Raw genomic sequence first — 25,918 nt, 5'->3', positions numbered from 1 at the left:
AAGAGTTTACTGTTGTTTTTCATTTCACAGATTCTCAAGGTGCAAATAATTTTAAAAAGATTGAATTCTAATTGTACTGAAGGGCCAGTTTTATCCTTCATTAAGAACTGCTTGCTGAATTTTTAGATTTTTTTTTCATACAATTTAATCACAGCATTTAAGCACCCTTCCATAGCATATAAATATTAATGGTTTGGGGGAAATGCTACTGATAACTGGAAGTCTCAGGATGAGTAAACTTGCATTTTATAGACTTTCAAGTAAACCTGAACTTTTAAACCAAGTTTTCAAGCCTCTTAAGTAAACAGGTCTATGATTAACTGCTGAGACCCTCCCATCACCATAGCACTGCTGTGTAATCCCTGTTTTACAGATAAAGACACAGACTTAGTATTTTGCCCATATAATTCAATAAGCAACAAACAGGCTCTAGCTCATATATGTCTGGAATCAACCTTTACGACTGTCAGTCAACTCTTCTTCATCCTCAAAATAAATTTTAGATCAGGTTTAGTGGTCTGAGTTCCAATTACATGGAAAGTTGATGCCTTTATAATAATATTCATAAACATAATATTAACATGAATGAAAAATAATGACTGAATGTTGTAATGAATGTTTTCTGCTTAAAGTCTTTTTTTTTCAGGTACTGGTAATATTTTTTTCAGACTTATCATTTCTGTTGCCAACTGACCCAAAGAGATCATATTTTCCTATGATCCTGAGGGTCTTAAAAGCTATCCCAAGTCAGGGTAGTTTCTGAGAACATATCAGAGCCTAATTTGTTATTATCGCAGTTCGACTTGAGGACCCAAGGTGAGCGGCCATTAACACTCACCATCCTTACTGCAGAATGTTTATGTACTGCTCCATCTACCATCACCTGGAGAAGAGATTTCAGAATGGGAGATAAAAATCCCCAAAATCATTTTTTAGTTCAACAACAACAAAAAGAATTCTCATACAGCTTACCTACAAAGCAAATCATTTAACAGGGGCAAAGGTACACCTTACCATCATGTGAATTTGACATTTGAGAATGACTGATAACTTGCTGAAGTCAGTTACAAACCAAGACAGAGAACATCTTTGTAGACTGAGATTCAAAATCATCCTTACACATAATTTTTAGCACTCAGAAATAATTAAGGTCTTCCAATACTGTTGGTAGAAGTATTCTCACAATTTTCCATTGCATGTTTATAGTTGGAAATTTCACAATGCTTTAATTTTGGTATGTTGGTTATATTTTAAATATAGTTATGCCGTGAAAACTCCAGTGACATAAGACACAGTACAGTTCAAAAATTTAAACTCACTATTTTAAACATTTACATTTAAATTCAAACTGATCAGTAAATGAGGTCAGTCCTTTTCTTGCCTCACTACCTTGTTTTACAACAGTGCAAATGAACTTTTATGAGAACACCCGCATGCAGAGACTTTTTGAAAATTCAATTTCTCCAGCAGAGGGACCAGAACCGAATCATTGTGGAAGATTAAAAATTCTTAAATAAAACTTGGAGTGAAAAACCTAACTTTTGGTAATGCTTGCAATTGTGAAAAGGTAAAAACATTCTCATTATAGGTGGTGAGTGGTTGATACTAAATTTTTTTTTTTAAATCACCAATAAATGAAGGCTTCATTGCACTTAAAATCTATAATCTTCTCTCAGGGTTAGCACTTGATTAGTGCAATTATCTGGGTGATACATAGATGAGTCTAGGTACAAAGTGGGAAGAAAGTTACATCTGAACATAAAATTCTAGTTTTAGTCTAATCCCTAAGAATTTGGACCTCAGGGTTTCTAGGAATATATTTTTATTAATTCTTCAAGTTACTTTTCTGAGAAACTTAAAGATTACTAGAATACATAAATATTGTTGTATAGTTTATTATGAAAAGATTCTTCCAGTGCATACATATGAACCAAAAATATCAGTTTACCAGTCCCACTCACACCCCACTCCCAAAGGCATATCAATGTCAGTATTCCTTCATGGCACCTAGAAAAACTGTCTTTCCCCCTAGACAAATGGCTAGTTGCAAGACTACTGAGGTAAGAAAATCCATCCACATCTCATATTTACATACTTTGAGGCAGGGCAATAAAGCTCTTTCAAAACAGCAGCCTATTCATTTAAAGTCATCTAACCAGATACTTTCTCCCATGGCTAAGAATCTCATTTGTTCCCCATTTTACAGAGGAGGATACTGAGATCCCAAAATCAAAAAGCCAGGACTAAGTAGAATCCAGGTCAGTGTTACTACACCAGTGGCACACATCAGGGTATAGCCCAGGCATTGTTTTAAGGAGGATCTCAGATGACTCGGTTGTGTGACCTCAGTTGCAAAGGAAGTTGAATGCTGCAGGATAGCACTGACAAGCAAGAGGTTCCATTATTCTTCCCCCAACCATTAACAGTTACATATAACCAGATACAGGGTTCACTTTTATTTATAATCAAAGGCTACTACACTTTCAACTGCCTAATTCCCACTTTAAAACTTCATGCTGGGTGCAGACGAACTTAAGATAACACTTTTCCTCCTCTATGTGTTAAATCCCACTGTGCTTCATGAAATAGGTAAGAGAAACAACTCACCATGATTCCCCTTTGCCATGAGACAAGTAGCTCTGGTCTGCCAGATATTGAAGTAAGAAAAGAAAGGGCAGCAAATCAGTGGACCAAAATCTTCTGGTAGAGATGGTAGGCATAATTACCACACCCCACACCCACAACCCAGAGGAAAAGTGGCCCATCTTAATCTATAATTACACTTAGACCAGCATGGACAGCACCTAACCATATGTTACAATGGAAAGCATCACTTGACATCAATCCTTAGAGGTCATAATTAGTAGAGGTGAAAGTTGTTTTTCCTTTAAAAACACAAGTGGCAGTATATACAACTTGTCCTTCACCAAGGCTAAGTTGAGGAAACCTGAATGATGAACAGAGGATTTACACCATTGATTTGGGTGCCAAAGACACTGGAATAATAGTTATTCCTTTGGGTTACTAGAAACTACCCTCCCTACAACAAAAATGCGTTTAGTACTTGATAATATTAAGTCAAAGATCTACTTTTTCTTGACAGCTCAGCCAATTCTTCCCTGATGTGCTGTACAGAAACCTCATCTCTTTTCAGCTCTGCTTGCTTCAGTGCTTCCTGGTAGATCTCTTCTGCTTGTGTATATCGTTCTAAAATAACCCAGAGAAAAGGAAGAATAAGAAGAAAATGTTTTCAAACTGACTCTGAAGAGAAAGAATTAATGAGGATACAGGTCTAATTTACTGTGTGTTTGTTAGTAAGTGCCAAGGCTGGTACTGCCTCATTTCTTCTGTAAATGACAAGGTGATTTTGCCTGGAACATGGCCCATGTGTAAAACTCCAAGCCACTGAGTGTTGTGGGATTCCTAACTGTGCCCTTTCTGGTATAACCTGGGGCCCTCACTGGACTGGCCAAGGACTTCACAATGGTGATTCTGTGTAATAGAGACATGTCATCTCAGATTTCTGAAAATTGCAGGTGAAACACTAAGCAGTATGTGGCATACTGTGGGGAGAGATGTATGTCACACTGATACTCCTAATCACACTAGTTTTGCCAATATAGAAATGAACTATAGCTGTAAGAACAGCAATCTTCAAAGGACTACAACAATAAAGTAATATTGCAAAGTTTTCCCTAGCTTGATAATAGTTCATTAGGCTAATGCAGAAATATAGAAGTTACCAGAATTAAACAAAATAGTTCTTCAACCTAACAGACATGTGTTTGCCCTTATTCAGCCAGCCTTATAATTTCAGGAGTTTCCTCATTTCCCTTTACCTTCCTCTAAATATCATTTCACAAATTTGTAAGCCTGGGTCATCCCTTCCTAAAGCAAGTAAGTCAAGTTTCCAAGGCTACCTACCTCTGTGTATCAAAATTGCAGCTAGATTACTGAGCACCATGTGCAGCTCAGGATGATTTATCTGTCTTGCCAGATCTGACGCCCTTTGCATATAAATATACGCCTCATCAAAGTGGCCCTGTGCATCCAGAGTAGTAGCCAGGTCACTCATGAGCACAATGGTCTGTAGATAAAAAACAGATTTTTCTTTAAAAATACACCATAATGTTAATTTCAAGTTTGTTAAATTATGAGTACAGTCAAGATTTCATCTTTCCTAGCATTCCACAAAAGGTGAGGAATGTCAGCCTTTAACATTGTGGGTGTTTGTTACTCAAATTGTATAACAAAATCTTAGTTCAACCTATGGCAAGTGACACAAATTTTCAAAATTAGGAATAAGATGAAAAGTACTTATTAATCTAACTGAAATTAGAAGCACCAAGTGAAAAGCAACAGCAAGATATAATATGATCCCACTGAAGGTTCAGCAGTTTTGAGAAGCAGCCTCCTATGTATGATCTGGCTACCTCTGGGAGCCTCACTGTTTTGTATGCAGTTCCTGCTGGTGATGCTGAGACTCCTCACAAAGAATATATCATCGTTTTTAGGAATATTCACATTAAGAGTATTTAAACTGTTGACACTAAGAAAGACTTTTTCATCCCCTGTTCCCCACTGAACCCATGCTCTAAGCCCTCTGATTCTAGTATTTGGTGATATGAACCCCATGCTTGTATTAGTCCTCAGTGGTACTCCCAGAAGGCACTCTAATAAGTCCAAAATTTTTAATTCGTACCTCAAATTCCCTTTCCAAATATTTCATGTTCAGTCCAGTGGGTCTTAGGGTGGAAGCCATAAGCTTTCAAATAAAGCAATCAACTCATTAGCTCTTTAAGAATTTATTTAGTATTGTAACATGGTTGTGCTTAAAATTCTTTAACATGTCAGTGGTTTAAAAGTTTTCTTAATGCAGACTGTCCTTCCTCACTTTCCCCTTTAACTGTGGGGCAAGGGAGGCAAGGACACAAATGTATTAACTGAATTCTTCCACAAGATTCTAGTAGAGGGGTCTGCAGACTCCACTTCGAAATACCATACTATATACTCTGAAGCCACAGAAGCACACAGTGCCTGCTTACATCTCCCTGATTCTGTTCCCAATGTGTGGCTTTCACACCCATCATTTCTGAAGACACTGCATGTTTTCCTTCTTTACCTGTGGGTGTCTTTCTCCCTGTATTTCTTCAGAAATCTGCAGAGCTTTTTCATACATCCTTTGTGCCTGTGATGGCTGCTTGGAGAACAGAAGGTAGCGTGCACAGGAGTCTAAGCACATGCCCAGGAGGAGGTGGGTATTAGCTTTTTCTTCCACTAAGAAGGAAATAAGAGCATTGTGGGGATATAACAAGTATGCTATGGAAGGCAAGGCTGAGTTAACCAACTTGCCTCAGCATCTTGGGTTATACTAGGACTTATAATTCACCAAGTTCCAAGTGTGTAATTCTGCTAACATAATAAACATTAAAACACTATTTCATAGTTACAATAAATAATATATTTGTATCTGGGATGGTGATATATGGGTTAATAATACAGGACTCGATGAATACTTCAGGTCACTTGGAAGCACTCTTGACCTTATGCTGAAAGGAGACAATTTAGGTGGATTAATGTCCATTTAAATGACTTCCTGGACTAGCTGAAATTATGGGACTTTTCCCCTTTTAAAGGGCTGGGTTTGTAGCTCAGTGGTAGAGTGCTTGCCTAGCACAGGTGAGGCACTGGGTTCAATCTTTGGCACCACATAAAAAAATAAAAACAAGATTAAATTCTTTAAAAAAAATAAAAGCTCTAGATCGGTTAAAATGTGGAGTATTTTTTAATTTGAAGCTAGTAATATTTAGAAGAAGCAGATGAAAATAAACCCATTGGAGAATGAATTAATGCAAAGTCTAGGTCCAGTGAAAAATCTTTAAGATGAGGGGCAGGGGGAGACCCATGATGCATTAAGAATTCAGAGAACACTAAGAATTCTGAAATGAATGGAGAGTCTCAAGTTAAAGAATAGTTGATCCAATTTTTGGATAATAATAAAGGCTGGAATGATGTAGCACCTCTCAACATATTACATTATCTGAAAAAGAAACTTAAACACCTTACACCATAAAAAAGGAACTGGAGAAAGCAGACCTACAGAACAGTAACCAATACAGTAACATGTACAAGTAAAGACTTCTGAGAGATGATCCAAATAATGTAGAAAAGGGAATAAGCAAGATTAAATGGAAATTCTGCAAACAACACATTAGAAAGTAAATGTTCCCATAAAGGACTAGAAGGAAGTTACCTCAGCAAAATTAGCAGACATTTAACTGAAGCAGTTGCATTTGCTTTTTTTAACCAACAAAGCAGTCATTCATAGCATACACTTCTCCTTCCACGTCTTCAAAGTTTTCAGAAAATTTACAACTGTCATATAGAATTTAAAGATTTGTTAAACTGTGGCCAATATGAAGAGATGATTAAATTGTGAATAAATGATTACACAACAAAGAAAGGCAGTTTAAAATGAAAAGAATGAGATCTCTTTGTGTCCCTTTAAGCAAGTTCATAAAGGGAAGCAATTTGTAAAAATTTGAGATGATTTAGAATACAACCAATATGGTCTTTTACATTTTATAATGAGAATATATATTCAACAGTATAACTTCAAAAGTACAAGAATGAAGGGCTAGAGGTGCAGCTCAGCAGTAGAGTGCTGGCGTAGCATGCACAGGGCCCTGGGTTCCATCCCAGCATCTCAGAAAAACCAAAGAAATAAAACAAAAAAACACAAAAGCACAAAAGTAAAGTGGCAAGAAATTCTAATGGAAAATTTCTACTCTTCTTTATCAGTAATGACAATTAACTAGAGGAAAAGGAAGAAAGCATAATTACTGAGGTTCAACTCCAGTTAATTTTCAAAGAAGTATTTTAAAAGTACATCTTAAATTCATAGCACTTTCAGACCAGAATAAAAATGGAAATATCTTTTAAGAAACCTGTTCTAAAAATATGACCAAGAGAAAAATAAAAGCACACTATAATACAATTTTCAGAAAATAAGGCTTCAAAGAGAACTTTTAGAAACAGAAAATTTCATAGATTTGATAAGGTAAAAAAGAGTACTGGGTGGTGCACACCTGTAATCCCAACTACTCAGGAGGCAAGGCAGGAGGACTGCAAGATAGAGGCCAGCCTCTGCAACTCAGGAGACCATGTCTCGAAATAGAAAATTAAAAAAAGGCTGGGGATGTAGCTCAGTAGTAGAGCACCCTGGGATTCAATCCCTATCACACACACCCCATTAAAAGTTTCTAAGAAATACCTTATTGAAACGTGGTTCTTCAAAAATTAATACAGAACCAGGTTATATATAAGAAAAAAATCAACTTAGTCATAAATTGAGGTGATTATATAGATCCCCCAGAGGATCATTTGAACCTGAGGGAAAGGGCATATTTATTTATTCAAACTTTATATTTTCATTATTTTTAATCACGGAAAAATGCATCTTTAAGATATGCATCTTAAAGCATGAAGAAACCAGGATTCATTATAGAAACTTAGATTCAAAATACAGTATTCTCAAATATACTGAGATGATCAAGCAGCATTTATTCCAAGAATGCAAGAATGACAATATACTTAATGCATTAGCATATCAAATTAGGCCTATACAAATACCACAAATTTGATGAAGTATTTGAATAATTATTTCATTTATAAAAATAGTACAGATGTTTCATTAATTAAAAAAAAAAAAGTTTCTCCTTTAGGAAATCAAGCACAGACCTCTATCCAACCCCTCACATCTCCCCACAAACACCAATAACAATAAAGGAAAATCTATAAAGGTCTTCAGAACTAAAAATATCTGCTGCCCAACTTCCAGGAACATCCTGGAATTTCTGCTAAACCAAACCGCTTGTTAATCAACCATCAGCACTTCCTGAGGACACAAATGGTTTTAATAGAGGAGGAAAATAGAAACTAACCTAAGGTTTTTGGTCCCAGTAATATGACTGACAGTCAGAAACCCTTCTGCTTCAGATACCTAGAAATGTTAAAGTAGAAGTAAGTTAAAACCCTGAGAAGAAAGCATATAAGCTGATACAGCAAAAGCACATTTTTTGCTGGTTTTATAGGGTTACCTGGGTGTTTCTGTAATCCAAGAATTAAGGCCTTTAACCTGTGTAAGATGGAGAAACAGATCTGAAGTCCTTGCTTAAAATATATTCCCTATATGCATATCCCCTCATAAGCATGTCTACATGCCACTCTCATTGGACAAACTATCACCTTACTGGAAAGTCTTTATTACATGTCTTTCCTTTATTAGAAATTTAGCTTGCTGAGGCAGTGACTTCATTTATAGCTGTAGCTCAGTGCCTGGTGGAGTATCTAGCATGTAATAGGCTCTTTGTTTTCTCCTCATTGAATGGTTCAATGAATGAACAAATGAATTAAAAAACATGAATACTTAACTAAATATGGAAAAAATATAATGAAAGTGAAAATTATAATTACAGAATTAAACAACATTAGCATCTCATGAATCTATGAAAACAATATAGAAATCATTAAAATCAGTAAGAAAAGGATGGACTTAATAACAGACCTGGGCAACTAGCTATCCTTGTGGTGGTGATAGAAATTTTATCCCTATCTCATGGCATATTTTTAAAAAATCAACTCTAGACTCCTGCATGAAGGGAGCAGAGATGGAGACCTGGCCAAACTTTGGAATCTGCAAGACGGCCTTCAGGATATCTGCCCTGCAGGATCATCAAGGAAAACCTAGCCTTTGCTGGCAGAACTAGTTCCTGACGTTACAGCAGAATCAGATAAGAGCAGCACCTGTTGCTTTCATGGGGTCACTGCTACCCCCCAGGAATCTCCCTTTGAAAAGAAGGACTTTAAAACTTGAACTATTCATTCCAGAAAATACCCAATCACAGTACCTAAAAGTTATTTCATAACCAAAATTTATCATCCTAATGTAGATAATTTTGGAAGACGATGTTTGGATATTTATTTTGAAAGATAAATAGTCGCCAGCTCTGCAGATCCAAACAGTTCTGCTAGGGATTCAGGCTTCATTAAGTGTCCCTCATTCTGAGGGTCCATTTACAATGTAGTGGAGCAGTGGAAGACCAATGAAGCCCAAGACCTATAAACAGCCAGACCACAAACTAGGTTGTAGTCCATCAATAATATTTAAATTGGTCCATACATCAAGCGTTCATCACTTCCATTCTACCAAGATTTCTTACCTCTTGTTGGCATTTAATGTACACAGTCTCAGAAACATTACAGAATAAAACTCCAGATGCTTTGGTTATTAAATACACATTAGCAAATCTGTCTTATCCTGATTCCCTATTATAAAACATAAGCAGTGGCTCTGCTTTTATTTATTTTCCCCACCATGGTTTAAATATAAAGCACTGTGAATGAAGTTAGCTGTCAGAGTAAGTTATAAGGGTATTGGTGTTTTTATGTTACTTTTAAGGGGGAGGTAGTTTTGTTTTAATTTTGTGGGCTTCCCCCCGCCCTGCTTTTTATGGTAATATGATGCATTGGTTAAAAGCAGACAAACAAATTCTTGAAAATGTACTCTTTAGCCAAGTCAAACTTATTCAGAATGCTGTTGATCAGCAAGCTTGACCAAACCAAAATGGGAACATTAAACAAATATCATCCCTTACTAAATGTGACTTTGCTGTATAGATTCCCCGCTTCAAAAACAACTTGTGACCATTTTGCATGACTTAAGTGAAAACTTCTGTAGATCTTATGTTTTAGTAAAAGTTTTCATTATTCTAAAAATGAACAAATAAATAAGCTCTAAGGAAAATTAACCTGGGGGGTTCAAATCCCTAGTACCACCAAAAATAAATAAGCAAATCCACCAAATAACCCAATCAGTAAATAGGCAAAAGAATTAAACCAATTTTTCAAGAAACACAAGTGGTCAACAAATATATGAAAAAATTTTCAACAACTATAGCAATCAGGGAAATGCAAATCAAAACTACACTAAAATTTCATCTCACTCCAGTCAGAATAGCAATTACCAAGAATACAAATTAACAATAAATGCTGGAGAGGTTGCGGAGAGAAAAAGGCATACTCATAAGTTGTCAGTGGTTCAGCAAATTAGTACAACCACTTTGGAAAGTAGTATGGAGATTCCTCAAAAAACTAAGAATGAAATCAGCCTATGACCCAAAAGAATTATTTATCCAAAATAATTTTATCATCAAAATAATTATTTATCATCATTATTTATCCAAAAGAACTAAAATCAGCATACTATATAGTGATAACAGCCACTACAGTGTTTATAGCAGCACAATAGTCAAATTATAGAATCAACCCAGATGCCCATTAATGGATGAATGAACTAAGAAAATGTGGTGTATATACACAATGGAGTTTACTCAGCCATAAAAAAGAATGATATAATAGCATCTGCCAGTAAATGGATGGAAATGGGAAAATCATGCTAAGAGAAATAAACCAAACTCAGAAAATCAAGGTCAAATGTTTTCTTTCATATGTGGAAGCTAAAGCAAAATAAGAGAAAGAGGGCAGTGGGGGAGGGGAATCAAGTATCATAAAGATACTGGGAAGATCAGTGGAGTATAAGGAGACTGAGGTGGAGGGAAAGAGGAGGAAAGGAAAAGAAATATGGACTGAATCTAACAGAATCAGGTCATATACATATATAAATGAACCAAAGGGAATATCTCCTTTATGTTTATGTAGAAAGTACCAATCAAAAATAAAGGAGTGAAAAGAAGATCAGTAGAGGGAGGAGGAAAGCAGAGAGGGAATGGGGATTGAAATCAAATTCCTTATATGTATGATTACGTCAAAAGGAACCCAAATATCATTTATAAATAGAAGTCTAATTTTTTAAAAAGATACAAAGAGTTTCCAGAGCAGGAAATCTCAACAGCCAATAAATACAGGAAAAGAAGTTCTGCTTTACTAGTGATAAGAAACATACTGAAGCCACAATGAAATTATTTTTCATACCCATCAGATCATCAAAAAAATTTAAATCTAAGAGTAATGAGTATACATTTCAACAAAAATGAACACTAACACACTGCTAATGAAAACTGTAAACTGGTAAAACCACTTTGATAAGTGATGTGATTATGTCTAGTAGACACACCCCAGCAATTCCACTCTGAGGTGCATCCACTGAGAGATATCTTACATGTATATACAGAGATACAATTCCAAGAAATTCAGTGAAGAATTATTTTTCACAGCAAAACATACAACAACCATCTGTGTCCAGCAGCAGAACTGTGAAATATTCACAACACAGATTTCCACACTGCAGTTTTAGTGAATGAACAAGTGAGGGCCACCTCTAGCATGTATCACTCCTTGTCAGAATGGAAAAAAGGCTCCCCCCTCACCCACGACAGTGGACTAATGAGAGGACGTTGCCCCTTCTGGACAGATTCAATCCAGCACACATGCACTTACACAAGTAAACAGCTCCAAGCTAAAAAATCCCTGCTTTTAGTATCAACAAAGATATATCTCAATAACATAAAGTTGAGTGAAAAAAGCAAACTGCAGATGCCATTCATACAAAGTTTCAAAACATTAATTAGCACTGCTATATACTGCTTACTGATATATGCAAGTATAATAAATAAGCAAACAAGACCAAATTCAGGATAGCAGTTACACGTTGGCAGGGAGAGTGTTAGGTGTGGATTTTAAACTCACCTAAATAAGCAGCAAATATGGTAAAGTTTGACAAAGTCAAGGGAAAGGTAAATGAACTACAAAAGACTCAAGAGACCTCATGTTGAAAATGTTCGCCATGCACCAGGCAATTCTCATGGAGACAGCTCCCTAGCCTCACGCAAATGCGAATGTCAACTCCTACAATGCATCCAGCCAGTAAGCCAACTTCAAAATGCTCTTCTGTGATAAGTTCCGCTAAGTCTAAGTGTATTCAGCTCAAAGACACTGAAAATAGACTTTTTTTCCTGGAAATGAGCTGAATATGCCTAAGTAAAAATAAATAAATATTAAAAAAATTTAGATCGCTCCTTACAGAACTGAAAATCATATGTATACCTTTCCTCCAAATTATAAATAGAGGTGGTTAAGGGAAAAAACCCTAAAGAAGGGACTAAAAATGAAAGAAATAACAAAAATGGAAAGCGTTTTTTTAAATGCAAAAATTAGACTAATATTTTCTGTAATAATTTTAATTAAGATTCTCTAGCATAAGACAATTGAGACTCAGGATTTTTAAAAAATCATCACTTTCTACAAAAGACTAAAAAAAATAACAGAAAAATGTAAGAATATGATAAGAGTAGAAATCATAAAACTAAAATTTGTCAAAAAAAATCTTAAAAGTAGGGAAAAGATCATTTATCTGATGAAGGGATAATCTGCAATAAAGATAATGTACATATATTCATATATGTACACATAGATATGAGAGATCATAGAAATATGTATAAAGAAAAAAGATCACAATAGAATTTCATTTTGAAAAACTACACAAAATGAGTAAGGATATGGAAAACTTAACACTATTAACCAACTAGACCTAACAGACATATATAAAACACTCCAACCAACAAGATAGCACACATTTGTCTCAAATGCACATGCAACATTCTTCAGAATAAACTGTGAAGCCATAAAACAAGTCTCAATAAACTTAAAAGGACTGGACTCCCATAAAGTGTACTGTCTGATCACAATGGTATGAAATGAGAATCAACAACAAAAGGAGATGTGGGAAATTCACATATATTTGTAAATTAGTCAACACATTCCTAAATATCCAAAGGCTCAAGTAAATTTTAAGAATTAGAAAGTACTTTGAGATACATGAAAATGAACTATAACCTACCAAAATTTGTAAGATGCAGGTAAATTTTATAGTTACAAAGGCCTATGTTAGAAAAAAGAAATTATTAGCCTAGTTTTTCACCTAAGAAACTAGGAGGAAAAAAAGGGGGTGGGGCAAAATAAAGCCAAAAGAGTAAAGATGTAATAAAGATTAGAGTGGAAATAAGTGAAATAGAAAAACAATGAAACAAAAAATTGGCTCTTTGAAAATATGGACAAAAATGACAAAATGAAGAAGAAACAATGAATATACTATCTAGAAAGATCCTACCTCAGTTGAAGGTGAGGGGCCATTTAATAATTAGGTTGATAAATATATCCCATTCAATAAAACTTTTAAATAATGTTTACCAGTCTTAGGGCATTTAATTCTTATGACAATTCTCTGAAGTAGCTTCTATTATTACTCTTATTTTATCAATGAAGAAACAGAAATATCCTTACAAGGCTAATCACTGGTAAATCCAGGATTCAAACTCAAGCTCCAGATTTCAAGCACTCCTGAAACCAAATGTGATGCCACCAAAAACAATTCAACTGTCCAGAAATATTTTGATTACTTAAAACATGAAAATTGAAAAAAACTCTCAAGGGTATGAGCAAAAATATCTTACTAATTTAAAGAAAATAAATCCATAAAATTAAGAACTGGAAAAGAAATATGATGATCTCAAATACATGTTACTATGAATAAGTTATCAACCAGAAGTAATTATGATAGAGGATTGTGATCCTTCAGGGTTTACTCAACAGCCTGGCCCATCACTGAACTGCCAGTTACATGAGAAAATAAGTGTGTATACAGTTTAATTTATTTGACATTTTCTGCTACTATCTGTAGTAAAGGTTTTCTAACTATTCAGATGGCAATCTCCCCAAGTAATTTATATCAATGTAAAACAAATCTAATACTTTGATCTCAAAGTACTTTAGGAACTTGACAAAACAATTCTGAAATTCATTATATCTAAAATTAATGTGAAAATGGGAAGAAATTTTAAAAGAGAAGTATGTGTGAGCTCTTTTATATCTCAAATATATAACTCATAACACTCAACAATATTACTGATACAAAACTCATCAGATCAATAAATCAGAATAGAAAGCCCTAAGGGGAGGGGGAAAAAAAACACCAAATTTCTTAAAGGTGACTATTCTTTCGAAGAAAGTATACTTGTTATCAACTGGGAGTGGAGACATACATCTGTAATCCCAGTTACTTGAAAGGTTAAGACAGGAGGATCCCAAGTTTGAGGGCCTGAGCAACTTAGCAAGACTCTTTCAAAATGAAAATAGAAAAGATTAGGGGCATAGGTTAGTGGTAGAGTGATTGCCTGGCATGGGTGAGACCCTGGGTTCCATCCCCAATACCGAAAGAGAAATAAAAAAGAAAAGCAATTATCAATTTCACACTAAAATAAATTAAAAAGTTTTAAAAGAAAAAGAAGGATGGGGGAAATATTCATCTTATTTTAAAGGTGGAAAATACCTTTCTAAGCATTAAGTTCCAGAAGAGCCAGGAACATTTGCTTTACTTGCTGCTACTGGAATCCTAGAACAATACTCAGTACAGAATAGCTATTCAATTGGTAGTGATTAACAATTAATAAAAGCAATGAAAATAAACATAAATTTAGATTGAATTCCAAAAGATTAGTCTCATGTAAGTCATAAAAATCCCTAAATTGAATATATACTATGTGATTCATTATGTAAGTTTTCATAAGGAACCATAAAACCAAGTATCTTCTAAAGGAATTCAGCAGTAAAACTAAAGAAAAGGAAATGAATGCTATAGCAAGATTAAAGAGAGCAGTATCTTGGGTAGGAATGAAACAGACTGAAATAAAGGACAACTTTCTAAATAATCGTTTTTCTGTAACCATTATTTCCTCATATTAAGAGTAAAGGCACTGGGGAATACCAAGGAAGCTAAGAGTGGCCTGTCTAGCACAGGATACTAAAATCTGCATATGTGTTTCCTGCTTGTTGTTCCATTTTTTTGCCTCTTTGCTCTTTTTTGAAAGATTTCCTTGCCCTAGAGCCTCTAGAGATGAAAATTTCTTCTGTCTTCCTTCAAAGCTGCCTTTGAACAAAACCTATTTTCCTATCAATTTGACTCTTGAATATTTCTGGGGCAAAAGGTACAGTGGAGACTAGCCTCTTGTTCCCATTAATAATTAATTCCGCCTAATAACAGGAAGGGTGTAACAGTGGGCCACTTCACCTTTTGAATATAGCCCTCGCTGCTCTGAGGCTTATTTTAAAAAGGACACGTTTTTCCTTTTCTGGTTCTCCCTCTTCCCTTCCCTAACCTGGGGCAGGGAAGAAGAAATTACCTTTTCCTGTCCTTGAGCACACACCCACCACAGGAAGGAGATGTCACCAGAAGAACTAGGAAGTGACTATCTCCCAAATTAACAAGTGAATTTCAACACATCATCAGGGTGCACCTGGGACCCCCTGTCAGGAAACACCTGGACCACAGTCTTTGGAGAGCTTCTTTAAAAGTCCTCTGTTCTCCCTAATGAGCAGAACCATAGCCTCTGGGACTGGAGTCCCCTGTACTTCTCGTTTGCTAGCAAAGCAATAAATCTTTTTTTCCCTTTTTCTCAAAACCATGTCCTCCTTATTAAACTGGCATCGGACAAGGAAACTGAGCTTTTGGTAACAAAGAGAATGGGACTGAAGCTTGCCAGGTGGGAGAGCGCCCACAGTCCAAGATACTGGTAATACAGCATCGTTTCTTTTTCTTCTAATTCTTTAAACTATACAAAAGTTAGTTTCACATTTCCTAGCTGGGGGAAAAAAATCAACCATTTTAAAAGTACAAATAAGGAGCGGGAACTCGAAAACCAAGGGTTAATAGTCTTATTTTAAAAAACCAACAAATGATATACACCTCACTGTTTTATGGAGAAAGAAAGAGGAGAAGAAAAAAAAGCTAGGTTATACAACAATGTCATATCATGAGGCTTACAAAGTTTATAAAAAATTAATGAATTTTGGGGAAAAGGGGCACACAGCTTTATCACAATAATAAAAACCAGTAATAGTTAACACTTTTGAGCAACTATTATTAGGCATCATTATAATGCTTTATATACACTGAACTATTCAATCATCCTAAAGGTCAACTTTCTTAATCTCACACTAAAAATCAAAGCACAGAGAAATTAATTTGACCAACTCACAAAGTAAACAAAGAGTAAAACTGGAAATGTAAATTAGCAGTTCTTTTCAAATTTTGGCAATATTCATCGACAACCTTAAAATGTATTACTTTTGACTCAGAAGTTCAGTGCTAAGAATGTATTCAGAAGAAATACACTGTTGTCCAATAAGGACTATACTACAATGTAGATATGCCATTCTTTAAGGGATGAAAAAATATAACTATACAAGGCTAATAAAAATAGCATTTCCTCAGTAATCACATATGTATCCATAACACAGGGAAGCAAATACTCCAGACCTTTCCCCCCCTCCCCCATACTGGGAATTGACCTCAAAGACAATCAACCACTGAGCCACATCCCCAGCCCTTTTTTTTAATTTTATTTAGAGGCAGGGACTCACTGAGTTGCTTAGCACCTCACTTTTTCACTGAGGCTGGCTTTGAACTTGTGATCCTCCACCTCAGCCTCCCAAGGCACAGGGATTACAGGCTTGCACCCAGCCAGACCATGTTTTTAACATTTAACGTTTTCTTTAATAAATGATCTATTTTTGTTCAAAATTAACTAAGAATTTATTTCCCTAGAAATAAGATTAATATTTATAATAGAAATTAGCCTGCTCTATCCAACAAGAATTCCTTTGTCTAGGAAAAAAAGCATTTCCATATTATATTTAGTAGCTATTAAAAATCAGGTTACATATAATCCCTGATTTATTTTTTTAAATGTAAATAGCATGAGAGGGAAAGCCAAAACAGACATACTCTAAAAAATAGCTGTACCTTCTTAGTAGCAGGATTTAGGATGATCTTTTCTTAAGGCTTTTCTTCATTTTTTTAAAATGATAACTGGGCTTTTGGAATTGGAAAAGACAGATTTACACTCCTACACTAGGGTCAAGCATATGAATAGTAGTTCACACACTTGACATAACTTAGTTTTCACACATTTTGTTAGTTTTCTTATAGTACTTCCACACTACACTAAAACTGTATTTACTTGTTCATTTTTCTTGAGTCTTCTGAGTCTCTATTACACCCACGCACTGCTCTAGGTTCTGAGGATTTAGTAATGAGCAAAACAGATGATGTCTTGATTCCTCTTTGATAGGGAAGACAAATACTAAAAACACTTGAACAAAAATACACTTTTATTGGTAATTCAGACAAGCACAAAACACAGATCTCTACTTTTAAGCACAATGAAGAAAAGTTAAAGAGGTAAAGTAATGCTAGGTCGGAAGAGATGATTATTTTAGTCAGGATAAGCCTCTGAAGAAGAGATATTTGAGCAAAGACCTGAATAAAGTGAGGCAGCCAGCCATGGAAGCCATATGGGAGAACAATCTAGGCAGAGGAAATAAAAATATTAAGCAAAAAGCCCTTAAGATGGCATGAGCTTCAGATGTGCAAGAACAACAGGGATAAGTAAGAATGGAATGAGTAAAGGGAGTGCAGTGGATGATGTAGGAGAGGTTTGTGGGGGCCAGATCACAGAGGGCTTTATAGGTCCAAAGCAAATAGGACCTATTGGGCCAAAGCCTTATAGCCAAGCAGCTGGGTGACTTTTAGTGCCACTTACTAACCTGACTTGTAGAGAAACAAATTTGTGAGTGGCGGAATTAAAGAGATCCATTCTAGACATGTTAAGTGTGAGATGACCATTCATCATTCAAGTCAAGATATCGGGTAAGCAATCATACCCATAAATCTGCTCAGAAGGTATGAGAGTACATGGCCTCTCCTAGGGCATGAGGGCAGAGGCAAAGTGGAGAGTTGTAGACAGCTCTGAGGCCCACCACCACTTCAGGTCTAAGGGAAAGGGAAGACACCAGTGAGGTGCCTCAGAATCTAAAGGAAAATATTTCCAGTAGAAGACAGTGATCCCAAGTCAAAACTGCAAATGAATAAGGAAGTTAAGGATTGAGCAATGACTACTGGATTTGGTGACTTTGAGAAAGGTGGCTTCAGTGGAGTGATGGAGAAGAAAAACTGATGCACGTTAAAGAGAGAATTGGAAGACAACTCTTTTAAGGTGTCTTCCTTCATGGATTACAGACTTGACCACAGGATCCCTAATATCACATTAGCTCTTGGCATAGAGCAAGTATGAAACAAGTTACTGAACAAATGTCAAATCTGAAAACTCCCAACACTTCAAACCAAATTAAGAAACCCAAAATGGTCACACACTCGAGGGCTTCCAGCCAAACATATTCCATTTCTAGCTTCTACAGAGTGCAGGAGAATCACAAATATAAGCTTATGTCTGTCGTCCTTTAACCTGCTGTCATTAAAATAGGTAATTTTTGCATTCTGACTTACAGTTGAACTAAGAGATAAGAGAAAGGCCTTCCCTTTCTGCTCCCCAATTTCCTAGAGGTTACATATAGATAAAAATTGACTGATAAATTATGAACACATCACCAAGGAACAGTTCAAAACAAATAAACGAGCCATCAAGTCATTTAAACAAAATATCCCATCTTATTCTATTCAGACTTTATAATAGTCACTTACTGTAAACGATGAATATCTTTCCCTCCCCCAATATAGGCGACTTTCCCTTTATCAAAGTATAGCAAGATGTGAAGCCCTTTGAGGAGAAAAAACAACATCCAGAAGAGTCAGGTTTCCTACCTGACATAACGTCTTCTGCTAATTCCTTTTCTCGTTCAATTTTTTCCTCTAGAGTTGAAATGCAGAATTCATAGCCAGCGAGAGCAAATTCTTGTCTGTGAAGCAAAGAACAATAATCAACCATTTCCCTTTTCTCAAATTCTTCTTTTACCTCCATGTTTCCAGCTCAGGTTTCAGCATTATCAATAAAGGGAAGGGAGAATTATAACTGAAGGATCTCTAGGTTATCAATCTGCCATTTCTCAGAATATTTTCTAAAGTAATCTACATAAGGTAAATTAAAACATTAAAGCAAGGGATGCTGTCAGCACTTTCACAACCAACATAACCAGTGGTTTTTTTAGCAACTCCCACTATCAGAGTCTCAAGTATAACTTTCTGCCCATGGGAAAGCCTCATACCTGGCCAAAGTAATATGAAATGTGACCTAACAAAGGGAAGCTCAGCTCCCCTTGCACTGGGGATTCAAACTGCTGTATTCATGCAGCTTCTGGGAAGTTTTGGTTGTATAAAACTTCTCTCAAGCTATAAGTCTTTGATAAAAGTTTTTCAAAGTAATAAAACTCTGAGCCATGGCAACATTTAAACTACTCTAACTCTGGACCCTCAGTCAACTAAAGATGGTACCCAAGCATGCAGACTGTTTTCCATAAAGAGATGCAGAGAAACATGACAGAAATTTCTCTTCCACGTTGAGGAAGGTGGCACACACCTGTAATCCCAGTGGCCATGAGGCTGAGGGAGGAAAATTCAAGTTCAAAGCCAGCCTTTAGCAACTTAGCAAGGCCCTAAGCAACTCTGTGGAACACCATCTCAAAATAAAAAATAAAAAAGGGCTGGTTATATGGCTCAGTGGTTAAGCACTGGATTTCCAAAAAAAAAAAGAAAAAAAGAAAAAAAAAGAAATTCCTCTTCCATTTAGGAGCTCAGTTTTGGTTTTTGATCTTTCACGTTGCCTCTACTTTTCTTACCAGAAGTGGCATTACAAAGCTCAACACGTCCTCTAGTGCCTTCCCAGGAAAGAGCTCATGACCCTGCTGTCTACTCTGTTCTTAGAAGTATCCTCTCCCTTCCTTCTCTAGACCCAAACCTTAGTAGCAGGGATGCCCTCCAGTCAAGACATGGGGCAGGAAGAGGCTGCCACAAAATGGCAAGAGGTCTAAAAAAAACTCCTCTCCCAACTCATAACATGTTTTCTAAGCCTCAGGATCTGGCCATGTCTTCTATCTCATGGTTCTCTCAAAAAAACAGAATGAAAAGTGCAGAGTAACTTAGAGGTTAATTATTAACAGATACTATAAAAGCTGTCACATCTACAAGATTATAAATTACTTACTTTCCAGTGTTTTTTTGGCTTTTATTGGCCTCTTTTTACCTGAGGAGTTCAGTCCCACCAACATCTACTCGTTTCATATTCTTCCTAGGAAGAGGAACACAACATTCCCTGGCACCAAACTTAAAGCTCCTCAGATGACTTGAAGTCAAAGGCCCTCAGAAGTCCTAGCCTACCGACTGTGCAATCAAAATGCAAAGTGACTAAGCAGGACCTGATGAGGATGAAGGAACTGTGACTAGGGCAGCAGGAACCAGTACCAAGGCCTCAATGAGAATTCTTTGTACAGTATCTGGCTTGATGTCACTGCAAACCTCTGGCACCAAATTCTGCAGTAACTAAAAACCTAAGGGATTCTAGTTTTAGTCCCCCCCCTAAAATCGCCCCAAATAAAACTCTCTAAAGTTCTCTGCTTACATCCTACATGTTTCATCTTTGAACTCCACCTAGAAACTGATGGAAATGAAAGGCCCTCACTTACCAGTGCTCTTGGCCTTTAGTGTGTATCTAAATTGTTTTCTAAACCATCCCATGTAGCTGGTTTTTCTCTTTAAAAGAAATGACTTACTTATCTAAAGGTCTTCCCTCTATTCTCGGCTAGTTCCCCTTCCAGAAACCTAGTTATAATCAACTCTCCATGCTCTAAAGACAGTGGTAAATCATTTAAACTTTTATCTTATTTTAAACATTTATCTTATTCAAAACTCTCTGCTAAAGCCTTAAAAATAGCCAATTATTGTCAAGCATGGTGGCACATGTCTGTGATACCAGTGGCTCAGGAGGTTAAGGCAGGAAGATGGCAAATTCGAGGTTAGCCTCAGCAAAACTTAGCAAGACCATCTCAAAATAAAAAATAAAAAAAAGGGCTGGGAACATAGCTCAGTGGTAAAGCACCCTAGTTTCAATCCCCAGTACCAAAATGAAAGAAAGAAAAGGGAAAAAAAGCCACTTGTTTTCTCAGAATAGATAATGAAAATGAACCACAAGATAGTCCCACAGTGGAGCTGGGGTTGTGGCTCAGTGGTAAGAGTGCTTGCCTGGCATGTGTGAGGCACTGGGTTCAATTCTCAGTACCACATATAAATAAATAAATAAAATAAAAGACCATCAACAACTTAAAAAAAAAAAGATTCTCCCAGAGTGACTCTCACCATGTACCTTCATATCTAACAACTTCTTTTGCTGATACTTGTATCATGTATCAACAAAGTGGCTTCTTCAAAGTGTATTATCCCAGCAGCTTATACATTGCTCCCTCTACTTCTAGGGAGAGCTAACTACAGTTCCCATTTTAACTTCCCTTCTTGCTTCAAGCAGGAACAAAAAACTTGATTAGCTTTATCACACAGCCAGGTGTGAGGGCTGTGTGTTTCCCCTCAGCAAGCTAACAAAAAAAGCAGGGCAGAACTGGAAAAGCCTGAAGACTGCAAAGACAAGGGATGGGACACTTGGAAGTTGACACCCAATTTTTTATAGACCCTGATGACTTGTAGATAAATAAAGATTATATAACACACCAGGGTCAGAGTTTCCTGCCCACAGGCCTATTCCCTGGCTGCTACCACTCCTAGATTCTAATCACACTTACCTATTCTGAGCAGCATAGATACTCGCGAGCTTTAGGGAGATCTCAATTATTGCATTGTCTTCCTATGGGGAGAGAGAAATAAAGGAAACTCATGACTGGTAAAAACTTCCTCAAAGATTATTTCAGACCAACTTCTTTACTGACTTTGGCCTCAAAACCCATAGTCTTTATTGTTTTATAGCAATTAGTGAAGTTCTCAGCAACCACGCTTTTAAATTAGTGAAAGATTGACCATTTTATACAGATCTGGGGGCAAAAAAATCCACCTTTTTTGGTGAAAGCACACATTGTGGACTGAGGGAGAAGTTTTCAGGAAGCACAACAGTTTTAAAAGTGTTTCAATGAGGGGCCAATTAGGCAATATCCTTACCTGCTTCATGCCCCCTCCAAGCAGGTAACTCATTGTTGCTTTAAAAAGTTGTTCTGCCTAAAAGCAAAAAGAAAAGATTTTTTAATTGGGGCTCACTATCTATATGACCCTTGGATTCTAAGTACCAGTCTGATGTATCATTCCTGTGTACATACACACACACACAAACACACACGCACATGCGCACCATGAAACAAACACAAGAGAAAAGTACTTTTCTGGAAGAAAAACAGACCAAAATAAGGGCTCCACATCTTATGTACCTTTATCTACTCTGTGATGAGTAGAAATCAACTTCTCATCCAAATCACTGGGGCAGAGTTTGCAAATTGTCCCCAATATTCACTTTCCTATCATTAGAGTTATAAAATCCCTTCAATCTTTAGATCAGCCTTTCTTAAAGCTAGGTACAATCATATGATGAAGTTGTGGCCAGCAGTTGCATGCAGAAAGAATGTGAACTTTTTTTAACCATAATTTATAAGGATGTTGCTTGCCCTTCATCTTCTCTTTCTCCCTTCCTGTAGGTTGGAAATGAGTCAGCTCACCCATGCAGATGAGAACGTATCTTAGAAAGAACCAGACAGCAGAAATGTCTATCTTGCCCTTAGTTTTTAACATACATGTAGACTCACTCATTAGAGAAATACACTTCATCCTCTCTAAGTCACTATATTCTGGGTCATAGTAGCTTAGTCTATATCCTTACTATTGTAGTTCCCTAGAGGCTTCACAAATTCAAAATATTACAAAATTATTTACTTACATTTTCTAGTTGACCTCGTATAAATGCTAAATTGGCCATCTGAAAGCAAATTACAAATTGTTCAGTTTAGAGCACTGTGTTCCTACTTATCCAAAAAACTTTAAGCTAAAGAATCCCTTTGGCAGTCACCCTCTGAATTAAAAAAAAAAAGTTTGAAGTGGATAAAGTATGTCACCAGTTAATCTGTTAGAAGCACAGTACAGCAATGGTGTGAGAAGCAAATACTTTGTTGCATATACTGTTAGTAACAAAGAAAATCTAGATTTACTCATCATTGAAGAAACAAAAGCTATTTGTTTCTTTTGGTCTGGAACTGAGATGTCTCATAAGTGACTCTTCCAATGGTTTAAAAAAAAAAAAAAAAAAAAGAAAGAAAGAAAAAGAGAAAATGACAACAAAAATAGAGCTTCCAAACATCCCAAAGTTCAGGAATAGAAATCAGGAAGAACAATCCTTTCCCAGCATCTACCCTTCCTCATCAGGAGCTCTGATTAGAAAAGTTACCAAATCATAAGTATAAGTGATGGCTTTCCGATTATCACTTTGATAGGCAAGGCGAAGAGCATCATGCAAAATTAGCTCAGCCTCTTCTGGTTCATCTTTCATGATGCTCAACTAAAAAGAGAAGAGAAAGAAAATAACATTAAATGAAGAATAAGGAAAGCAGATGCATGTGCTATCAGACAGAAGTACTTATGGCTTCACATCCCAATGCATAGAAAGAAGTTATTCATTCATCAGATATTTACTGAATCCTATTATGTATGTCTACAGATGACAGGAAAGTCATCCTCCCTTGCAGCTAGGTGTGACTATATATAATGACATTTTGGCCAATAGGTGCAGGAAGAAAGAATGTGAGCAATCTTTTTTTTTTTTTGTTTATGGGTGCATTTCATTTATTTGTTGGTTATTTGTATTCTTCTTTTGAGAAGTGTCTATTTAGTTAATTTGCACATTTATTTTTTTCATTGTTATTTTTTTCCCTTCCCCCCACCCCTCCCACCCCTCTTTTCCCTCTATACAGTCCTTCCTTCCTCCATTCTTACCACCCTCCTTAACCCTAACCCTAAACCTAACCCTAACCCTAATGCTAACCCCTCCCACCCCCCATTATACGTCCTCATCTGCTTATCAGCGAGATCATTCGTCCTTTAGTTTTTTGAGATTGGCTTATCTGTGAGCAATCTTAACATCATATTTTATAACGAATCTGTCCTTACCTTTTTCTCCCCCCCCCCTTTTTTTTTTTAATACCAAGGATTGAACCCAGAGGCACTTAACCACTGAGCCACTTCCCTATCCATTTTTGTTTTATATTGAGACAGGGTCTCACTAATTTGCCAAGGCTGATCTCCAAATTGTGATACTCTTGCCTCAGCCTCCCAAGCCACTAGGATTATAGCCAAGCACCAGCATGCCCATCTCATCCTCTTTTTCTCTTCCTTCCCTTAGTCTTAGGTGGACCATTCAGGAGAAATAGGCTTAATTACAATTCATTAATTAAGAGCTATGAAGAAAGACAATGGAAAGAAGTGACAAGGTGTCTCCTCCAGTGGAAATCAGTAAAGTCTTCCAAACAAGTGAGAATTAAACTGAGGAGGAAAGGATGACAGTAAGTCAACTACATATGGAACTGGGAAGAAGAATTACCCACAGAGAACAAGTGAAGCCCATACAGTTTGAAAAGAATGATTCTGCAGAACTGCAGGAAAGAAATGTGAAGAATGGTGAGCCAGAGGATTACTGCAAATAGATGGGTGAGGTACTGGTTTAGATTTTATGGTCTAGCAGACCATGGCAAAGAATTTGAATTTTAACTTAAGTACAGTGGGGAGTTACTCAAAAGTTTTCAGGCAAGAGGTGATGTGATTTGATTTGCATTTTTAAAAATATCACTAAGGCTACTGTATGAAAAATGCATTGTAGGTATCACTAAGACTGATGTATGGAAAATGGATTGTAGGAGGGTAGAAGAGGACAGACTATTAATTGCAGGTGGTGTTTGTGACTGCACTAGGATGACAACAGCAAGGGAAATAGAGAAATGGGGGCATATTTGAGAAATATTTTACATTTGGTGGCAACAGGAATTATGGCTGTGTATTTGGGAGGCAATGGAAAGGTACCACGAGTTTTAGGAATGATGCTGAGAACCTGATCGTCCTAAAGAGAAAATAAAGAAATGTGTTTGGAAGGCATTCAAGATGAAGAGTTTAGTTTGGGGCATTTTTAAGTCTGAGAGGTAGATGGGTTCTCCATAGTAGAGATGAAATGTCAATAGCACACTGCACTCTGCAAATACAAATTTGGATGTTGTTTGCGTCAAATCGGTATTTGGCCCAAAGGAAGAGATGAAAGAGCCCGGGGTGGAGAGAAGAGACTAAAAAAAAAAAAAGGAAGAACTGCATTTTAAGGACGTTGTAGTAGCATTACAAATGATGCCTACTTCAGCTTGGCTGGTTAATTTATTTAAAACAACCATAAAACATCCCGTGTCAACAAAAGAAATATGACAGAATTGCCATCTCCACTTGCACTTGAGACTGCAGCAATTTTACTGCAGGTTTTAGAGACGGACCAGACCGAATGGATCCCAACCCCCTAATGATCCATCTAATTCGGGGCAATTTTATCCTCGGAGCATCCATCCACGCTCCAGCACACTATAGGGAGGGACTCGTTCACAAGGACTCACAAAGCCTCACCTTGGCTCGCTTCAGCAGCTGGATGATCTCGGCCTCTACCTCGTCCGCCGCATCCTCGGCGGCGGCCCCGCCCGCTCCCTGCTGCTCCTCCTCATCTGCTGCAGCAGGCCTCGAGAACCAGGCGAGCGCTGCGGGAAGGGGCTCTGAGGTCACCGAGCCCGGCCCGCGCCCCGGTCCCCGCCCGGCCGGCCCAGCCCGGCCCGCGCCCCTCACCTGCCAGCAGCGGCAGCAGGCCCGGGCCGCGGCCGTGAGGCGCGACTCGGGGTGGCGGCACCTCCATCTCGGGTCCTGGGCCTCCTGCCGGCCCCGGGAGCAGGCGCGCCGAGTAGCCCCGGTACCTCCGCTCCGCGGCCCGCAGGAGGCCTCGACCCAGGCTCCAGCTCATGAGCCGATACATGCTGCCACAGCGTCCTCTACGCACTGCAGGCCGGTCGGATCCCGGATCGTCCCGCCCCCTGCGCAAAGGATTGGCCGGATTGG

General features: G+C 37.2%; 1 protein-coding gene across 2 annotated transcripts; it reads right to left on the bottom strand.

Moving 5' to 3' along the window:
* Nucleotides 1-27: 27 nt before the first annotated feature.
* On the bottom strand, nucleotides 28-25,903 carry TTC19 (tetratricopeptide repeat domain 19). Of its 2 annotated transcripts, XM_079131700.1 has the most exons (10): nucleotides 25,652-25,903; nucleotides 25,439-25,566; nucleotides 23,235-23,345; nucleotides 22,731-22,769; nucleotides 21,965-22,021; nucleotides 21,595-21,656; nucleotides 18,674-18,768; nucleotides 5,123-5,277; nucleotides 3,925-4,087; nucleotides 28-3,207 (listed from the first exon to the last, which is right to left on the bottom strand). In XM_079131700.1, the coding sequence occupies exons 1-10, from the start codon at nucleotides 25,833-25,835 to the stop codon at nucleotides 3,074-3,076; spliced, it is 1,128 nt and encodes a 375-aa protein (XP_078987826.1). In that variant the 5' UTR covers nucleotides 25,836-25,903; the 3' UTR covers nucleotides 28-3,073. The 2 variants fall into 2 exon arrangements, with proteins under 2 accessions (XP_078987826.1, XP_078987827.1); XM_079131701.1 differs by lacking the exon at nucleotides 23,235-23,345.
* Nucleotides 25,904-25,918: the final 15 nt, after the last annotated feature.

This window comes from Sciurus vulgaris (assembly GCF_902686455.1).
Source record: "Sciurus vulgaris genome assembly, chromosome: 3".
NCBI classification, from domain to species: Eukaryota; Metazoa; Chordata; class Mammalia; order Rodentia; family Sciuridae; genus Sciurus; species Sciurus vulgaris.
This window is presented reverse-complemented; position numbering and strand designations above follow the sequence as displayed.